Below are 16,840 nucleotides of genomic sequence, written 5' to 3' on the forward strand. Positions count from 1 at the left end.
GAAAATTTTACATTTAAGGCATCATGTGCACCTGGAGCCTTACAGAACAAATTGAAGTTGTATCAAGACTTACGGATCAAGAGCAAAATATGTTAACTGTGGATAACCAAGTATTTTAAAGATAACAAAGTAATGACTGTACAGTATTTATATAGTTTCCAGATTTACTTTTAGAAATCTGTGTAAAAATATGGAGGTACAGTATAGCATTCTTACAATTTTCAGATCTGCAAGCCTGAGTTTATCATCTATAACAAAGCTTCATGCGTAATTAACAAATCCTTCTACTACAGTATAATTCTTTTAATATGTTTCCAACTTATAGTTGAAAAATTTGTCTCGCTAGTTTTACAAGAAACGAGTAATTTTTTTTGAGTTTATGAGAGGCGGGCCAAGTCTTTTTACATGTTTTCTTTCTAAATGATTTATAAAACCCTAATGAATGGGAGACTAATTTATAAATAGTGAAGCAGTATCTCTCTTTACAAGATATGTAAGGCTTTAGTAAAAAATTTAGTAGGATGATGGTTCACAATACCTCATACTGCTAGGTAATCTTGTGGACAACTTGATGGAAAGCATGGAGGCAAGTATCTTGTGATGGTTGCTGTTAAAAACGAATCCTTTGAAAAGGAATAGAGCACCAACAGAAATTCATTATGTCGTTCAGCACTAGCAGAGCTGAGTGTAATGGTGGACTGGTAGAACCCATTTATGTTCGTTAGCAAAAGCAAAGCACAGCTAAAATTATACAGTATGTTGCTTTGCTTCTTTCCTGGTTTGATACCCTTTTCTTGAGTATTCCAGGGGAGAAATTATAACTTGGGTAGTCGTAGAAATGATCATTTTTTTTTATATTGATATTATTGGTAGAAATGAGTTTTTTTTATAATATCACTATCTTCCTTTTATTATCAAAAAATATATCAGCAAAAGGCTTTGTTAGTTAGATATATATTTATTATGTAATTAATCACTTAAAATAATACATAAATGGACTCTCAGCATAAAATGGCTTAAATAATAATACATACATGGACTTATGGCATAAGATGGCTAAGTAATTACTTGATTTTATCAGAAGCATGAGATTCAGACATGCACAATATTGATCAGCAAGTAATATAAAAAGTTGACAAAATAAATGCAAGTATATGAAACTGTATATATATATATATATTTTTTTACTTTAAAAACAACAAAAAAATCTGATTGGTAAATCATAATACTGTATCAATATTGAATTAATTTCCTTAGGTGAAGGGTAGGCATTTGTTCTGGATAACTCTAAAGATGACAGAAGAGGTTGATTTTCTTCTTGGGCACACTAACAGCCTGCCCTACCATTTTTTTGATGTTGGGCCTTTACAAAAGTCACAGCTGTTCATGAGAAGCATTGAAGGCCTTGATATCTGATAAAACAGCAAGCTTTCAAGCTGTTTATTTCACTGTTGTATACAGAACTACTGATGCAGTTGACCATTTTCCATATCTCTTGTTCAGCAGATTGCATTGTGTGGATAAATGTCCTTTCTTTGACATATAACTTTCTTCATTGCAACTGTAATGTGGAATATAGCGATATTCCGACTTAAATTCTAGTGCAAAGGGCCAGAACTGATCCTTTGCTTTCTTAGAAATGATTACAGACAGGCAATGTAGATCAACCATCTTTAAGCAGTTTTTAAATTTAACATTGCTTCAAACAAGAAATGCCATATTGAATATTACAGTATTGACTGTATCTACTGTAGTGTATGTGTATACAGTGCACATCAATTTGTAACAGACATCAAAACTTTTAAAAATAAAATTTCTAAAGGACTAAATAGCTTCATAAAAAATATGCTTTTGCCTTTGTAACAAAAGTAAGCTTATAAAAGCACTTCAAAAGCAAATTAAGAAATACAATGAGAAGGTAGACTACTGTACTGCAATGAATGAGTAAGTTTGGAATAAATTATTTTTTCATATATATATATACAGTATTCAATTTCAGGTTTTATTTAGTTTTGAACCAGTGGTTGAGGTGTAACAATACATTGTCATTTTTATGGCTTTATTGTTTTTAAAACATTAGAGATAAACATTTTGAATGTTATTTACAGGTGGATTCTCTGAAGACTGTTGTGGAGATGAAAAATTCTGAGATTCACACCCTTCGTGGACAGGTAGCTGAAATGGGTCGTCTATCTAAAGAGCTTGAAATTGCAAGGGATAAAGCCAAGTCTCTACAAGCCAAAACCGAAGATCTGCAGGCTCAAATGGAAAAGAGAGCCCTTTCAGAGAGGTTAGTTGATCAGCTTGATGGTGTTATCTCCATACATTGTTATAGCTTACATTTGACAGATACAGTACTGTATAGTGTACATTTGATATTTTTTGGAAGAATTTTTGAGAAAATTTTGATCTGATTGTTTTTTTCAATCCCTTTAGACATCTTGTAAATGAACATAGACTTTTAATGGAAACATGCCAACGCGAAGCCAACATTAACAAGCGTCTTAGCTTAGAAAATGAAGAGTTAGCTTGGAAACTTCGACAGCGAGAAGAAATGTATACTTCTTTGCCTTCTTCAACCCTAGGTATGTCGTTTCAAATGTTCAAGGATGCTTTCACATGAAGGTTCCACTAAAGTCTTGAAAGAGTGATATTTCAGGCATTATGTGGAATTTTTAGTGTAGATTGTGGAGTGCACATGAGATTACTATTAAAGATTAGCTTCTGCAGTATAAACATTGAGGTTTATTAATATGGGGCATATTGTAATTATTTGGTTAGTAAAAGTACTCTGGTAAATACATCAATTTGTTTTTCCTTGATACATTAACTCAGTACAGTATAGGGTACAGTACAGCAAGTTACAAACTGACCACTAATGAAAAGCTTTGTAAGAGAAATTTGAACTTGATTATGCTGTTGTTCTAGATCCTGTATAATATAGTTTAATATTTTCTGTAATAGGTTATTTTGATGTGGAGATATTCAAATGAAGATATAAAATGCTTAAGTATATTAATATTGGCAAGCATTACTTATGTGAAGAGAACATTGAGCTTTTAATTTAAATTGCATTATATTATATACTGGTAGTCATTTTGATGAGGAAACCTTGTACATGAAAATTTTTTCATTACTTTTTTTTTATTTAGTTTAATAGTTTTCTGTAACTCTTAATACATTTAACAACTAGAAAAATACCTAATTTATAGTATGTAAAATCATAAGTACCAGTTTATTCTACATTCGTTTTGGAAAGTAATCACTGAGTATTATGGTTCTTAAGGGTTGAACTTGCTAGGAGGTGATGTCATGTGCTCTCCTCAGCCATACTGTGCTACAGGGTTTTCTGGTGATTGGAAACACAAAGGTAATAACTAACAGAAGATCTCAAAGAAAGGTCTGGTTTTTGTAGGCTGTACCATTAAAAAAAAATACAGTACTGCTATACAATATCTGTAATCTGGAGTGGTCTTTCAATGTTTTAGGTGTTTCAGTTGAATTGGTTGGTGAAGAGATAGATACAGATAATTTTCCTTTTCATCAAATTTCTTGGTCCATAAATTTTTTACAAAAAAAAAAAAATGTTCCACTCTCCCGTGAATTTTCTGTGATCTCATTTTTACACATTTTATTATATAAGTTTGAAGAAGTTTTTTTTTCGTGTAGCTTTTGGTTTCGTGCACACACAATTTCACTTTTCAACATTGTATGTTGATATAAATAGCTCTCTCCTGTGTTTGTATTTTTAGGAGTGTTCGTCTAATTTCATCAGTAGTCTGCTCAGTTAAAATAGCAAAGTTAAATCAATCAGGAATGAAATTCTAAAATGACTTGCCTAGTAAAGTAAACCAGTTGTATGATAGTGATGAAGACCTATGCAAGTACAGTAACTATTCATATTGTGGTACACTATTGTATTATCTGGCAGTTCCAACAGACCAGTCAGTATAAGACTGGACAGTACTTACATTGTCTTGCTAGGTTATTCATGACCAAAATTCATTTAAAATTTCATCCTACTTATTATCAACTATTGCAAAAGCGAAAGAAAATGCTTATCATTTTCAATGGATTACTCATGGGATTGGATAATGTTCCAGGAGCATTATTAAGTTTCATGTATACTAACTGCATGACTCATTGAATGAAGTTGCAGTGGGACTTTATCCTACCACTTGCTTTTAGAATTTTATGATAAAATATATGAAGTTAATGTTTTGTACTTTTAAGTTTGAAATAAAAAAACTGTTTTGTTGATATTCTTTCACCTTGGTTTTAAGAACTGTCCTGCATTAAAACTGTTATTGAGATTGTTTTTGATAATGTCACTATGGCAGTTTGCATTCTCATTATACCCTTTTAACAGGAATGTTAGAAAATAAAGATTAAAATTCATGGGAGAGCATCTTTTGGAATATAGCAAACGACGTCTGGCTAAAGTGGGTCAACTTACATTTGGTAAGGGTAACACAGTGACAGTCTGCAAACTGCAAACACATCTAGATGGCTTCAGATTTGCAAATTTTAGCATTTTAAGTAAGCTAGATTGCTTCATTTATCAAGACTTTTCCTTAAGAGACAATGCTTATGCTATAGTCACCAAATAGATATTCTTACTACAGTGTTACTTAGTTTTTAATGGTGCAGCCTATATAGGTTAGATATATTAGAAACATCAGCGCAGTAAAAAACATGAGGTATTTTGTAGTACAGACTTTGAAGATTATTTACTGAAGTATGTGCTGAAATAACCACTTCTTTACAAGGCTTCAGATGTCTTTTTGGAGGCAGTAGACCAGGTAGATCCACATCTGTTGATATGCGTAACTTAGAAACTGTTAATGGTTTTCTGTGGGAATTTATTTTTCATTTTGTTGTTAATGTGATATCGTGTACAGTTTTAAGTTTTTGATGTTTCCATTACTTTTCTTTGTTATTTGCTTCTTATCTCGGTCAGCAAAGTTATTTACCCATATGCTAGGCTTGGGCTGCATGTGCTTGCCTCCGGAACTCAATGTTGTGCATGAAGTCTTATCCAAAGCACTGTCACCAGGTGGTGGAGGAGGATAAGTACATTTACATACAGTAATTGGTTGTATCTAGATTTCAGAGGTGTAACACTTATCACAAGATTAAATCTACAGTACTGGATATTTTTTATTTTTACTTTTTTAATGACATTCTTAAAGTAGTACAGTAATTATCATCTTCGGATAACACAAGAATGCTGCACAAGCGCACACATTATGCCGATGGTAAGACCAGATGCTCTATATATATATATATATATATCTACATTTAATATATTAACATGAGTATAAAGCTAAGGGCTGATTGCTTCTTTATACCCTCCTTTAATGATAAGCATTAGTAGTTCTTTATATATCGTATTACTGCTATTGCATGACTTATCGTGCTTTACTGTGAAAGCTTGATACACGTAGTTATTATTAGGACTGAATCAGATAGTCATCAGAAGTGTAAATCATAAAACTATTTTCATGACTAACAGTTGTGCCTTAAGATGAAATTAACTGATAAATTTGCAAGGGCTTATAGACCTTGATAATGGAATTCCAAATTATATTGTTAGTTTAAAAGAGAAACCGATTGATGAAAGCACTGTCGGCTCTGCAAATTGTTGCTTAAATCCCTCCCTTCTGGTCTGACCACCGGCCTGCACCTCATGCCCGGGTCACTTTTACAGATCTTGTGAGCCGCTCTCCTGCTACACCACGGCGCCAAGAGGGGGCGTCTTCCCCTCAGGCTGCCCCCCATTCACCCAGGTACGTATCCCTGCACCTGTGTCACCAAGTAACCTGGCAGTTGTTCCTGAAATGCACAAATTCATTAAGTGCACTTTTAAACCAATTTGCAGCACCTATAATCTACAGATATCCTTTGTTTGTTTATGAAATGTCAAGATCATAAATTTATGCCTTCAGTTTTATTTGTTGCTACCTTTTCCCTAATCATCTGTCCCATGGAAAATCTAGAAGTTAAATTTTGTTTGTTGTGAGTTTGCTTGTATAGTGCACCAAGGTTTCAGTATCATTCACTCTGCACCTTGATTTATGTATGTTTAGTAATATATTTTTTCACTGCCTTGTTCTTGTAGATTCCTGGGATTGGATGCCTTGGTTGATTGATTACTTTTATATCACATCTTAATATTTCCAGCTTTTTTTTTTTTTACTATAAAACTCAGACTTATTGTTGCCCCAGTAAACTTCCATTACCTTTTTACATGCAGTCACTGTCAAGAAATAACACCTTCAACCAGTAAGGCCAGAAACACATTAGAACTGAGAATCTAGCATGTGTAGTCATCAGCATTTTTCTATACAGTTGTAGAGCCAATGTGAGTGATAGGTCAAACACACTACTTTATGTACTTCATCAAAATGATTCTCAGTTGAAATCAATGTGTGTCTGGCTAGTGTGGCACTTAAAACAGGATATAAGTGAATGTATTGTCCATGCATTTTAAGTTTTATATATTGATCAGCTTCAGTATAACCCCTTTTTTATTTTCTTTCCTATTATACAGCATAGTATTTCTTGTTGAGTTTTAATATATATGCAGCATTATAGTTGATATATTAACTGTTATCACTGAAAAATTATAATATATTTTATGAAATATTTTTCCACTCACTAAATGTACCTGAATGGAGCAAAATATTTAATAAATTGCTATGCATTGTATTCACGTGGTTCAGTATGCATGAAGACATTACTGTATAAGTGCAGTTTCAGTGTGTTCTTTTAAAAATGTGATTACCAAGATCAGTTTCAAGTGCTCAGATCTTCTTGCCTTCCCACTACTGTAATTAGTATATGAAACAGCTCGACAAAAAAAAAAAAGTGAGATTTTGTTAGCCTAGCGTCGTTAATCTAAATAACAAAAAATCCTGTAGTACATCATGTCATGTTAAAATCTTGCATCAAAGATTGTTTTGTAACTGACACCCATGATTTTAGAATTTTTTTCTTTTTGTAAATGCAGTGTTTGCTTGCATGATAAAACTAGGTACCATTCTTGAAGTGGCTACTGACATTTGAAAAATCATAAGAATGATAATACAGTCTCTACTAGATTAAATCACACACAAAAAAAAATGCAATTACTCAAGTAAAACTAATCACATGTCTACATGTACATTACAGTCAGTGCTTGCATATTTGTACAAGCATTCTTGTAAAGTGCTGTAAATTAAAACATTTGACTTTTTTTTTTATAGAAAAGCTTAATAATTTAATAGCTACTGTACTAAAACTGAAGAAAGTACAAAACCCTGCAAGACAAAATAGGAAGTCATTTTGACCCACATCTCTTATGATTGAGTAAATGAAAGGATGGTGAAGAAAGTTTGCAATGATGTAATACTTTACGTACTAATGTTTAGTTCAATATTATAAAGATGAAAAATTGAAAATTTGCCCAAGTTTCATGTTTTTCTTGACCATTTCTCATTAATATTCAGCGACTTTTAAGCTCGTATACTCTTTTCACTTTCTGTATCATGAGTGATAAAAGCTAGTTACTTGATAACTTATTACTGCTTTCTGATATCTGAAATTGTTCATGTTCTAAACGTTCAAACTCTGTTGCTTCCAAGTTTTAAAAATTTAGATTTTTCACATTATTATTGCATTCATTTAATATTTCCCTCTTCTAAACTTAGAAATAAGAATACAGTATAAAACAAGATTTTTAGAAACAAGAAAAGAAAGTCTGTGAATCAAAAGAACATTATTTTGATCTAGAAATTAGGAATTAGAGCACGGTACAGGAGGAAGTCAAGGGAACTGTTTCTATATAGCAAATTGAAGTGATGATGAGCTACAAGTTTTAATTCTTATGTAGGTTGAAGGGGTTAATTGTTGCTTGGGGTACTATAAATTGTTAATCTGATTTCTTGAATACTTGTGATAAGAAAAATTTATTGCTTTGGACATATGGTAGTTTTAATGTAATTACAGTATGTACTACTGTACTTTTTCAGCTGATTTAGTCTATTAGTATTAAATCATAAAAAAGAAATTAATAACTGCAATTAACTGATATTTATAGCAGATTTTCATAGTGCACAGCATAGTAGGATTTATCTAGTATGGTTGTTTACTTTATTTTACCATCTGTATTGGAAAGGGGTTAGGTTTGTCCAGGCCATCAGGTATAGGCAAAACAAAACTCTGCTCTATAAAAATTTTGTTAGTGAATGACTTACTGCATTTGTTTATATTCCTTACTATTTTGTATTTCAGTATTTACCATTTTTGACTGAGAAAAATTTTAAACATTTTTGATTAGACGGAGTTCTCTTGATGTATGGCTTTGGCAATGGCTTAGTCAAGGCTTTATCTCATTTTTGTTTATTTGCAAAGTATCTATCTTGGTATTTTACTGTGCCATCATACATATTGAAACTGAACAACACTTGTCATAGACCACAACCATTTTCTTTTTACAGAAGGTCATCCGTGCCGTGATAATTAGATCCACCCCAGAGCTGGTGATGCAGATAGTTTTAAAATTGTTTATTGATGTTTTTTGCTCCTTTACAGGGTAGCTGTTCGATCTCCCTCTGGAAAAATTTCACCTTCAAAGTGTGAGGTGAACAAACGTAGGTCCCGATTAGGCCTTAGTTCAGAGGATGGTGTAAATGGAGATGACAGGGTACAGGATGTTTCCATAGATTCTCCTCCCCCCTCACCATGTGTCAAAGCAGTGGTGGAAAAATCAAACTCTGTTAGCTTCATCCTAGATCTTAATGATTCACAATCAGATGATAGCTTCTTGGACCTGCCTCCATCTCCCCGACCACGACCACAGCGAACAGCCTCTCTTAGTGCTGCTGACCGCCCTCGCACCCCTATTCATGCACGTAGAGTTATTCACAATAACAGAGCTAATAGTTTAAACAGAAATGGAGTGCACTTGGAAGGGAGACAAAACAGCAAAAGTGAGTTAAACGGTAAGAGGAAAGAAGTTAATGGAAAATCACATGACTCTAATGGTCATGGTAGCCAGCCAAGTTCTGGTCGAAGTGCCTCTGAGAGCAGTGAAGGAGGTAGTGAAATGGAGAGGGTCTCACCAACTGGTTTAGCATGGACTGTACCTGTGCACCCACCAAAATCACCTGTAAAAACAAGTGCTCTAAGGCAAAATGGGTCACCAATTAGAGGAAGAGTAGAGCACCATCTTTTGGAAGATCCTGATGAAGATGAATATGAAGAAACTCCTGAAGGAACTCATCAATTTATTGAAGTCGTGGAACTGTCAAGAGTTGGCCTCGTCAGCAGTTCAGAAGCTGCTAGTGATTCAGAGTTGTCACAGTGTGATTTGATCAAGGGTGGTTCTTCAACCGACTCAGATAGTGAAAGCAGTGATGGTGAACCACATACACAGCAAGGTCCTTCAAATCACCACGAACAACTAGCTCGTAAAAATGGGCCTTGGTGCCCCAAAGAAGGTGCAGGAGAAGCAATGATAACAGATGATTTATTAAAACAATATCCTGGTGACACCCTTGCTATTGAGCCCCTACCTACTAGGGGTAAACGACCTCCTCGTCGCTGCTTTCCCTCAGCACCATCGTCAGATTCTGATGATAACATGAACGCACACAATGAAGGAACTACTGTGGATGTAAGCTGGTCTGAGGATATCACTTCAAGTTCTGAGATGCATGAGCTGTGAAAAATTCAGCTTACCTCCTTCCTCTCGACCGAAACGTGACGAACGACTGCGAACGACTAAGCACTGCCACAGCTTTCTGACTTGCCATGACAAGTGATCTCCAATGGTACAACCTCCTTTCTAAATAAACTGTAGGCCAAAAAAGCCTCAAGTTTTGTTAATGAGTTTTTCAGAAGAAAATAAAGGGTATATATTTCCTTATAGGAGAAATAATGCCAACACCAGAGTATATGAAATTCACTTGATTATGGCTAAGTTTGTTGTGTTTATTTTCTAGTCAAGCTGTGTATGTCCATAATGGAACCTACAGTGCCCCTTCCCTTAAGAGCTGTGGTCAGCCAAAGCTTTGGTTCCTGTAGGAATTGTACATACAGTATATTTTCCCTGTGAGGAACCAGAGCTTTTCCAGTGTCCTCGTTACCAGCGTGCCACTACAAGCAATAGTAGCATTCTTGGGCTAAGTATTGCCTTATCAGACCTGTGTTTGGTCACTTCCATGTGCCACCTACATACATATATATAGTATATACATATAATTTTTTTTATTTTACTTTATTGGTGGTAAACCACGCATCCTTCATATTGAGGTTAGTGCAGATTTTGCCCACAATTGTATGAGGATCATTATGGTTGTATAAATAGACTTGGCACTTGGTTGTAAATAAAGGATCCCCTGTAACTGAAAATAAAATTGTATTATCACTCAAAATATATAGTGTAATATATCTCGAATGAGCATGAAGTATTTACGGATTCAACCACAGAGCTTATTACCCTATCATCAGTCCAGATTATTGTAATCTTTCTAATGCACAATGGAAAGCGCAAAAAAGTTTTGGTTTAAAAGTGACATAATATTGTTTTATTACATATGTTAAAAAAACAAGCCTGTTCTGTAAATGGCCCACCAGATGAGGCTAATTTTCAATGCCTGCATGAGACGCCTTGGCCAACTGAAATGTGCCATTAACTCCTGTTGTTGTGATGCAAGTTGTTTCAAGTTAATGCCACTTATATATCTACATATACAGTATAATGTATTTTCAACTAATTAGGTCACTATAATCCACAGTGAATATTGTAAACATCCATGTGCTTTTACATAATATTTAAAGACACTTTAATGGGAGTTAAAAGCACAAAATGTTGGTCATAATCATGCTGAGGAATGCTGGTTGATGCCATTTCATTCTACCATATGCAGGAAGACACACATTTACATATGCAATATGGTGCCATGTGATACCTGTTTTTTCTACCCAGTGTGCAAAGTGCTAACAAGATCATGTGTAATAATCATTCAGTCTTTTCTGTTGGCTTAAGAAGCAATTTTGTGTTAAAGGAAATGTACCGAAAGGCTCTTTTTACTTGTTTTGCAAATAAGGGAGACTGCCACAGAGTAATTATTTCTAGAATACATAAGATTGCTGATATTGCCATCATGTGTAGTAAAATGAAAACAAAAAATGTATCTTCCAGTTGATTATTTATAATAGACCATTTTCCCTCCTATTATTAGAAGTGTGTCTTGGTTTTCTAATTATTTAAGAGTATTACAGCATTGTGTATTCTAAGTTCAAAGCCCTGATGTGATCTTAATTACATCCAGCTGTTAAGTTTAAAGCCCGGATGTGATCTTATTGTAGGATATAGAAATAAAGCAAAGCTCTATTGAAGTCATTTTTTTTCTATCCTCTTTAATCATTGTCTATATACTAATAGAAATAATTCTATAATTTTGTACTTGGCTGAGGCCCAACATATACAGTGCATGCTATGAAATTTTACTTGCAGTACTAGCAAAGCCTGAATGAAGATTTAATGTAGAAGTAGAAAAAGATTTTCTTGCTGTACCGTTTATTCCATCCACTAAATATAAATATATACTGTATATAGTATTACAAATGGCATTATTCTAACAAAGAACCTCAATAATTTAAATAGAGTTCTAAAACATAGCGTATCAGTTTTTCTCACTAACAAATCTTTAAAATCTTTGCCCAGAAAAGTCAATGGATTTTTAGCATGAAGCATCGTTATTTAAAGGAAATCAATTTAAGATTATGTCTGCAGAGCTATAGGTTTACAAAAATGTATAATACATCAGTCAATCTGACAGCCTGATCTGGTCGAGATTTAGTAGCATACCAATGAGTAACCCAGTTTCCTTAAGGACAGTGTTACCTAACGTCCCTAAATCTTACTTCTCTCAAAGACTGGGGAGCAGATAATACAATGTACCTATATAAGTACTGCAGTATAAAAAATAAAGTAAACAGTATCATCAGAAGATAAATTTCAATGTTACCACAGAATCTGATTTTCATATCATTAGCCCTATACCAAGCATCAGTGATGCATCTTAAACTGGATATGCATATTATAGGCATGTCTGATGACATTAAAAAACACAGTACAGTATGCATAAATTTATATGGAAACATGCATCCACAGAATAACTTGTCCCAGTCGGGAGGGGGGGGGGGGAGGTAAATCTAGAAATACTACAATGCAGTAAAAATAGGTCAAGATGAATTAATAGCAAACAGAAAAAAGAAAAACTAAGGAAATAAAAGTAGCACCATTCACCCATTTTACCTGCAAGAGTTTGCCTTCTTCCCCAAGCTTCCATATTTAAAATAATATACAGTATATACAGCAGTGGAATTAAAATGCTATTTCAAGAATGACGTGCTTCTCCTTGGTTTGAACATCTTAACCACACAGGGATTATAAGCTAAGAAAAACCAAAGGAATAGACAAGTTTCCTAGCCCTCCCCTGCCTCTGAAAGCAACATGAGGTTTGGCAGGCCTTTGAAAGCAAAAGTTGTATACATTAAATATTTTTTCTTCACACATCTCTAGTTCTTTATGTGTAAAGTCCATTTCTTTTATTAATATCTTTATTATAATAGTATATACTTATTATTTACTTCCTTAACCAGTTAGATCTCAGGCTAATTTAAGTACAACTAACAACCAAAGTGTTCATTAGGTTTGCTGGTCTGTATACTACATAATGAACATTCAGTACTCACTAAATCCAGTAAAGCAACTCAGTGCCATTAGGTTCAGTACATTATTAAGCATGACTTCCTCTTGATGGGTGTCCCTTAGGTAGGCCTAATCCAGTCAGTCATGAGATCCCTGCAATGGGGCATAAAGCTCATGAGAAAGCCCTTATGAAACCAGCTCCAAATAATGTAATACTTTTGTATCTCCAGAAAATGAAGGCTGCACCCCTGTTGTAGATCTTGGCTACCTAAAACAGGAACTTTGATATTTTGCTTAAGAATTATTTTTCTCACTAGAAAAATGATGGAACTGAAACGCACTTCACCCAAGTTCCTCAATCATTTTCCTTCTGAGGATGCCTGCCCATGTCTTAACACTTAATTATTGTCCAAAAGACTGCAGTTAAGTAGTAACCAAACCATCCCAGCAACTGAACCTAGCAGTGCAGCACTTCTTTGTGTTTGACATATATATAAAACTAATATTTCAGGTGCACTAACATTACTTCATAATTTCCTCAATACTGTTCATAATATCTGAAGAGGAAGACATATTACTTAGGGGTATTGAGAAACCTTACATATTTCTGTTGATTACATACCATTAATTTTCTGTAAAATACAAAAAGTATATCTATTAACCTATTTTAAATATTTAAATAACTTGGCCTTACCAACAAAGAAGAGTACTGCACAAATGTGCCAAAATTTTCGTAAGGCTGCAAAATAATACACTATGATTGAACTCAAATGTTTGCCTTTACTTCACTGTGGCAAGGCCCTCTGAAAGTCATTCAAAACCTTAATATGGGCAGTAAGCAAGGCAACACCATCATTAAATATGTACTGTACCTACCCAAAAATTGTATAACCATAAAGTCATGCTGTTGCTCATAGACACTTGAGTGACAATCACAGTGACAATCACACGATCATTACTGTTGTGCCTGTAACTACAATTTGATGTTTTTATCTGAGACTCTTGTAAGTACATAGTAACAAGTCAAAGGTTAAGATTTTAATCCCAGGGTTGATTATGAATTAGATTGATTATGAAATTTAGATCTTGAAGACCAAGTGCCGGAACCCATCAGGATTATTCAGCGCAGCTATGAAGATGAAATATACAAATTAATGATGTGATTGATAATGAAAAGGTGAATGATAACATACTGTACTAGTAAAATTCAGTGTTAAAATATGAACGTAAAAATGAAGAATGATATTAGATAAAAACCATAAAAAATAAAATATAAAAAATTTATATTTAAAATATATACTTAATATATATATATACAATATGACAAATCTTTAATATACTAAATTTGATGGCCCTGATTTTAATCATTGTCGTAACATCCCACATGCACAAGGTATAGCTGTATACACTAAGTCTGGATGACCTATTTATCGTCAGAAAAATTTGGAGTGTAGTTGCCATGAAGTTCTTTGTTTTAAAATTTTCAGTAAATTCTTTTAATGTTTACGTATTTGCTGCTTACCTTAATCCAAATATCGACAATTCTATACGACTGTCTTTTGGAAAGGATTAGTATGGCTCAGTCACAGGATTCAAAAGCTTCATTCATTATTTGTGGAGACTGTCATGCAAAGCACAGTGAGTGTCTAAATTCAAATCCCACAGATCAGCATGGCCGGTCTGCTCTTTGAGTTCTGTGTATCCTCCGATTTTGTCAAGTTAACTGAGGAACTAACGCACATTTCTGGTGATAGATTAGACCTCATATTCACAGATGTTCCAGCTATTGTCAAGTCCAAGGTCTGTGAATATGTATACTGTATAGGCACTTCTGATCATATTGTAACTGTCAGTCAGTATATATACTGTACTCCTAATTCCACCATTGGAAAAACAGGCTGGCTGAAACCAGAGCCAATTGGGATCACATTATTGAAGCTTGTCAGGCTCTTAATATTTCAGTTGCTATATTAGATCCTGATCCCAAGAGGAAGTTAAATGAAATGCTGATGGCTATTTTAATAAGATATGTCCCTAGAAAGGTCATCAAATTTAGGGCAAATGACCAGCCATAGTAGACATGTAGACCAGCCTACCATGACAAAGACCAAATTCAATGCAAGGAGACAAAATCATTCAAATGAAAATTACAACATTTTTGTTGAGTCTCACTGTGCTGCGAATAGAGCTTAACATACAGCGAAGAAAAATTACAATAATTCCTTGAAGAGGAAACTTGAAGGAATTACTCAGCCTCATCTGTGGTGGCCCAAATTGGCATCCTCTATCTTTGGATCAGATTCGTCTCCCATTCCACCACTACTAACAGATGACGGTAGATTGGATACTGGTCCTAGGGAAAAGGCTAAACTACACTAAGATTTTGAAGCTAAGCGATCAGCTGAGGATGTCCCTCCCTGATACTTGTCATCCTGAACCTACTCTTACAAAATCTGCATTTCTCTCCAGGGATGTTAAGAAAATTCCGGATAATCTAGATAGCTGGAGTGGAGAAGATCCTCATGGTTCCTTACCTTTGTTTTTTAAAGAAGTTTCTAGTGTGCTGTCTACCAAGATTACTAGATTCTATAGATTTTTATGTTGATGTAGTATCTTTGTGGATGGGTGCAAGCTTAGTAGTACAGTGTCTGTTCCAAAGAGTGGCATATCTGCAGACTGCAGTTACAGGCCAATCTCTATTCTCCCTGTGCTCTCCAAAGTTGCTGAAAACTTATTTTTAAGCCATTATATTAAGTACGTGGAATCTGCAGGATTGTTAGCTGATAGTCAATATGCATACAGGAAGCAGTTAGGTACAGTACCTGCAATGCTCTTTTAGACTTGACATGCCATTTGCAAGGGAACCTAGATAAGGGTTTTGAGCGTAGAGTAATTCAAATAAATTTTAATGCTGCTTTCGATTTAGTAAATCACAAGGCACTTATTTATAAACTTCAGAATCTTGGAGTATGTGGTTATGTTTTAGGATTACATTAAGATTTCCTTACAGGTAGGCAGCAGCTAGTCGCTGTGGATAACATCTTTAGTGAACCAAGACCTATTTTATCTGGAGTTCCAAAGGGAGAGTTCTTGGTCTACCGTTATTTTTAGTGTGCACAAGTGATATGGTTGTCGGCCTGGAAAATAAGATTGATCAGAATGTCGATGATGCAACACTTGTGGGTGCAGTCAAGTCTCCACTTATGAGAAATGAGGCTATCCTCAGCCTCAATTGGGACATGGACCGGATCAGGGAATGGTGTAGTCGGTGGGGTATGAGGCTGAACTCCAGTAAAACAAAAACAATATTGATTAGATGATCTCATACAGATTTCCCACCCCATCCTCCCCTTCAGGTGGGTAGAACTTTGCTGAATGAGCCTGAAGCTTTAACTATTCTAGGTGTAACTTTTGACTCCCATCTAACTTTTGAGAAACATCCAATGAAAGTTTCAGCAAATGCCGCACAAAAGTTAGGTACTGTTCGTAAGGCCTCATATACTTATAACAGTGATAAAATCAATGCAACCTGTTTTAGGTCATTTGCACTTCCTTTACTGGAATACTGTTCTCCGGTGTGGATGTCTGCTTCTGCCAGAGATTTATCTCTTTTGGATAGAGTGGTTTGTGGCTGTAGGTTTCTGTTTCCTAATGGTAGCAGTTATGACTTGGACCATCGACAGTTGGCCTCTTGTTTGTCACTTTTTTCATAAGTTGTATTTCAACAGTGATTTTTCACGTTCACAGTTAATCCCTGATCCCCTTTATCTGCTGAGAACAACCAGATTCACTGAACAGCAGCACCATATGCAGTAAATGTGCCTCGCTGTCGAACTTCTCAATTCCAGAGGTCCTTTATTCCTCACACTGTTGGACTGTGGAACAGCCTCCCAGAGGATGTCTTGCAATTGGAACTTCTTCAGAAGTTCAAGCGAAAATGCAATGCATTACTATCCTAATACTATTCTCCTTGCATTTTAATACATTTTATCTATTTATCTACTTATTGATTTTTTTTATTAATAAGTGGGATCTCCTCTTTCTGTATTTCCCTTTACTTCCTCTTACTTCTTCCTAATGAACACCAAATTCTTTGGGAGCTTGAATTTCAAGTCAGTAGCCCCTTTGGTGGGCCTG

General features: G+C 34.7%; 1 protein-coding gene and 1 long non-coding RNA gene across 31 annotated transcripts in view; one reads left to right on the plus strand and one right to left on the minus strand.

Moving 5' to 3' along the window:
- The window catches only part of LOC136850546 (CAP-Gly domain-containing linker protein 1-like), a 673,714-nt gene extending 662,329 nt beyond the window's left edge, over positions 1-11,385 (plus strand). For 11 of the 30 annotated variants that reach the window (XM_067124147.1, XM_067124157.1, XM_067124168.1 and 8 more), the window contains 5 exons: positions 2,109-2,290; positions 2,437-2,585; positions 4,770-4,802; positions 5,711-5,789; positions 8,575-11,385. In XM_067124147.1, the coding sequence (XP_066980248.1) occupies positions 2,109-2,290; positions 2,437-2,585; positions 4,770-4,802; positions 5,711-5,789; positions 8,575-9,709 (1,578 nt within the window). In that variant the 3' untranslated portion in view covers positions 9,710-11,385. Of the gene's footprint in view, positions 1-2,108; positions 2,291-2,436; positions 2,586-4,369; positions 4,462-4,769; positions 4,803-5,710; positions 5,790-8,574 lie in introns of those variants that run through there. The other 19 variants (XM_067124161.1, XM_067124152.1, XM_067124165.1 and 16 more) reach the window with 4 other exon arrangements.
- The window catches only part of LOC136850549 (uncharacterized), a 36,099-nt gene continuing 24,953 nt past the window's right edge, over positions 5,695-16,840 (minus strand). Inside the window, exons 2-3 of the long non-coding RNA XR_010856648.1 lie at positions 12,748-12,856; positions 5,695-5,835 (exon numbers count right to left, since the gene is read on the minus strand). This is a non-coding gene — a long non-coding RNA (uncharacterized lncRNA). The remainder of the gene's footprint in view (positions 5,836-12,747; positions 12,857-16,840) is intronic.

The sequence above is a fragment of the Macrobrachium rosenbergii genome, chromosome 22 (assembly GCF_040412425.1).
Source record: "Macrobrachium rosenbergii isolate ZJJX-2024 chromosome 22, ASM4041242v1, whole genome shotgun sequence".
Taxonomy (NCBI): domain Eukaryota; kingdom Metazoa; phylum Arthropoda; class Malacostraca; order Decapoda; family Palaemonidae; genus Macrobrachium; species Macrobrachium rosenbergii.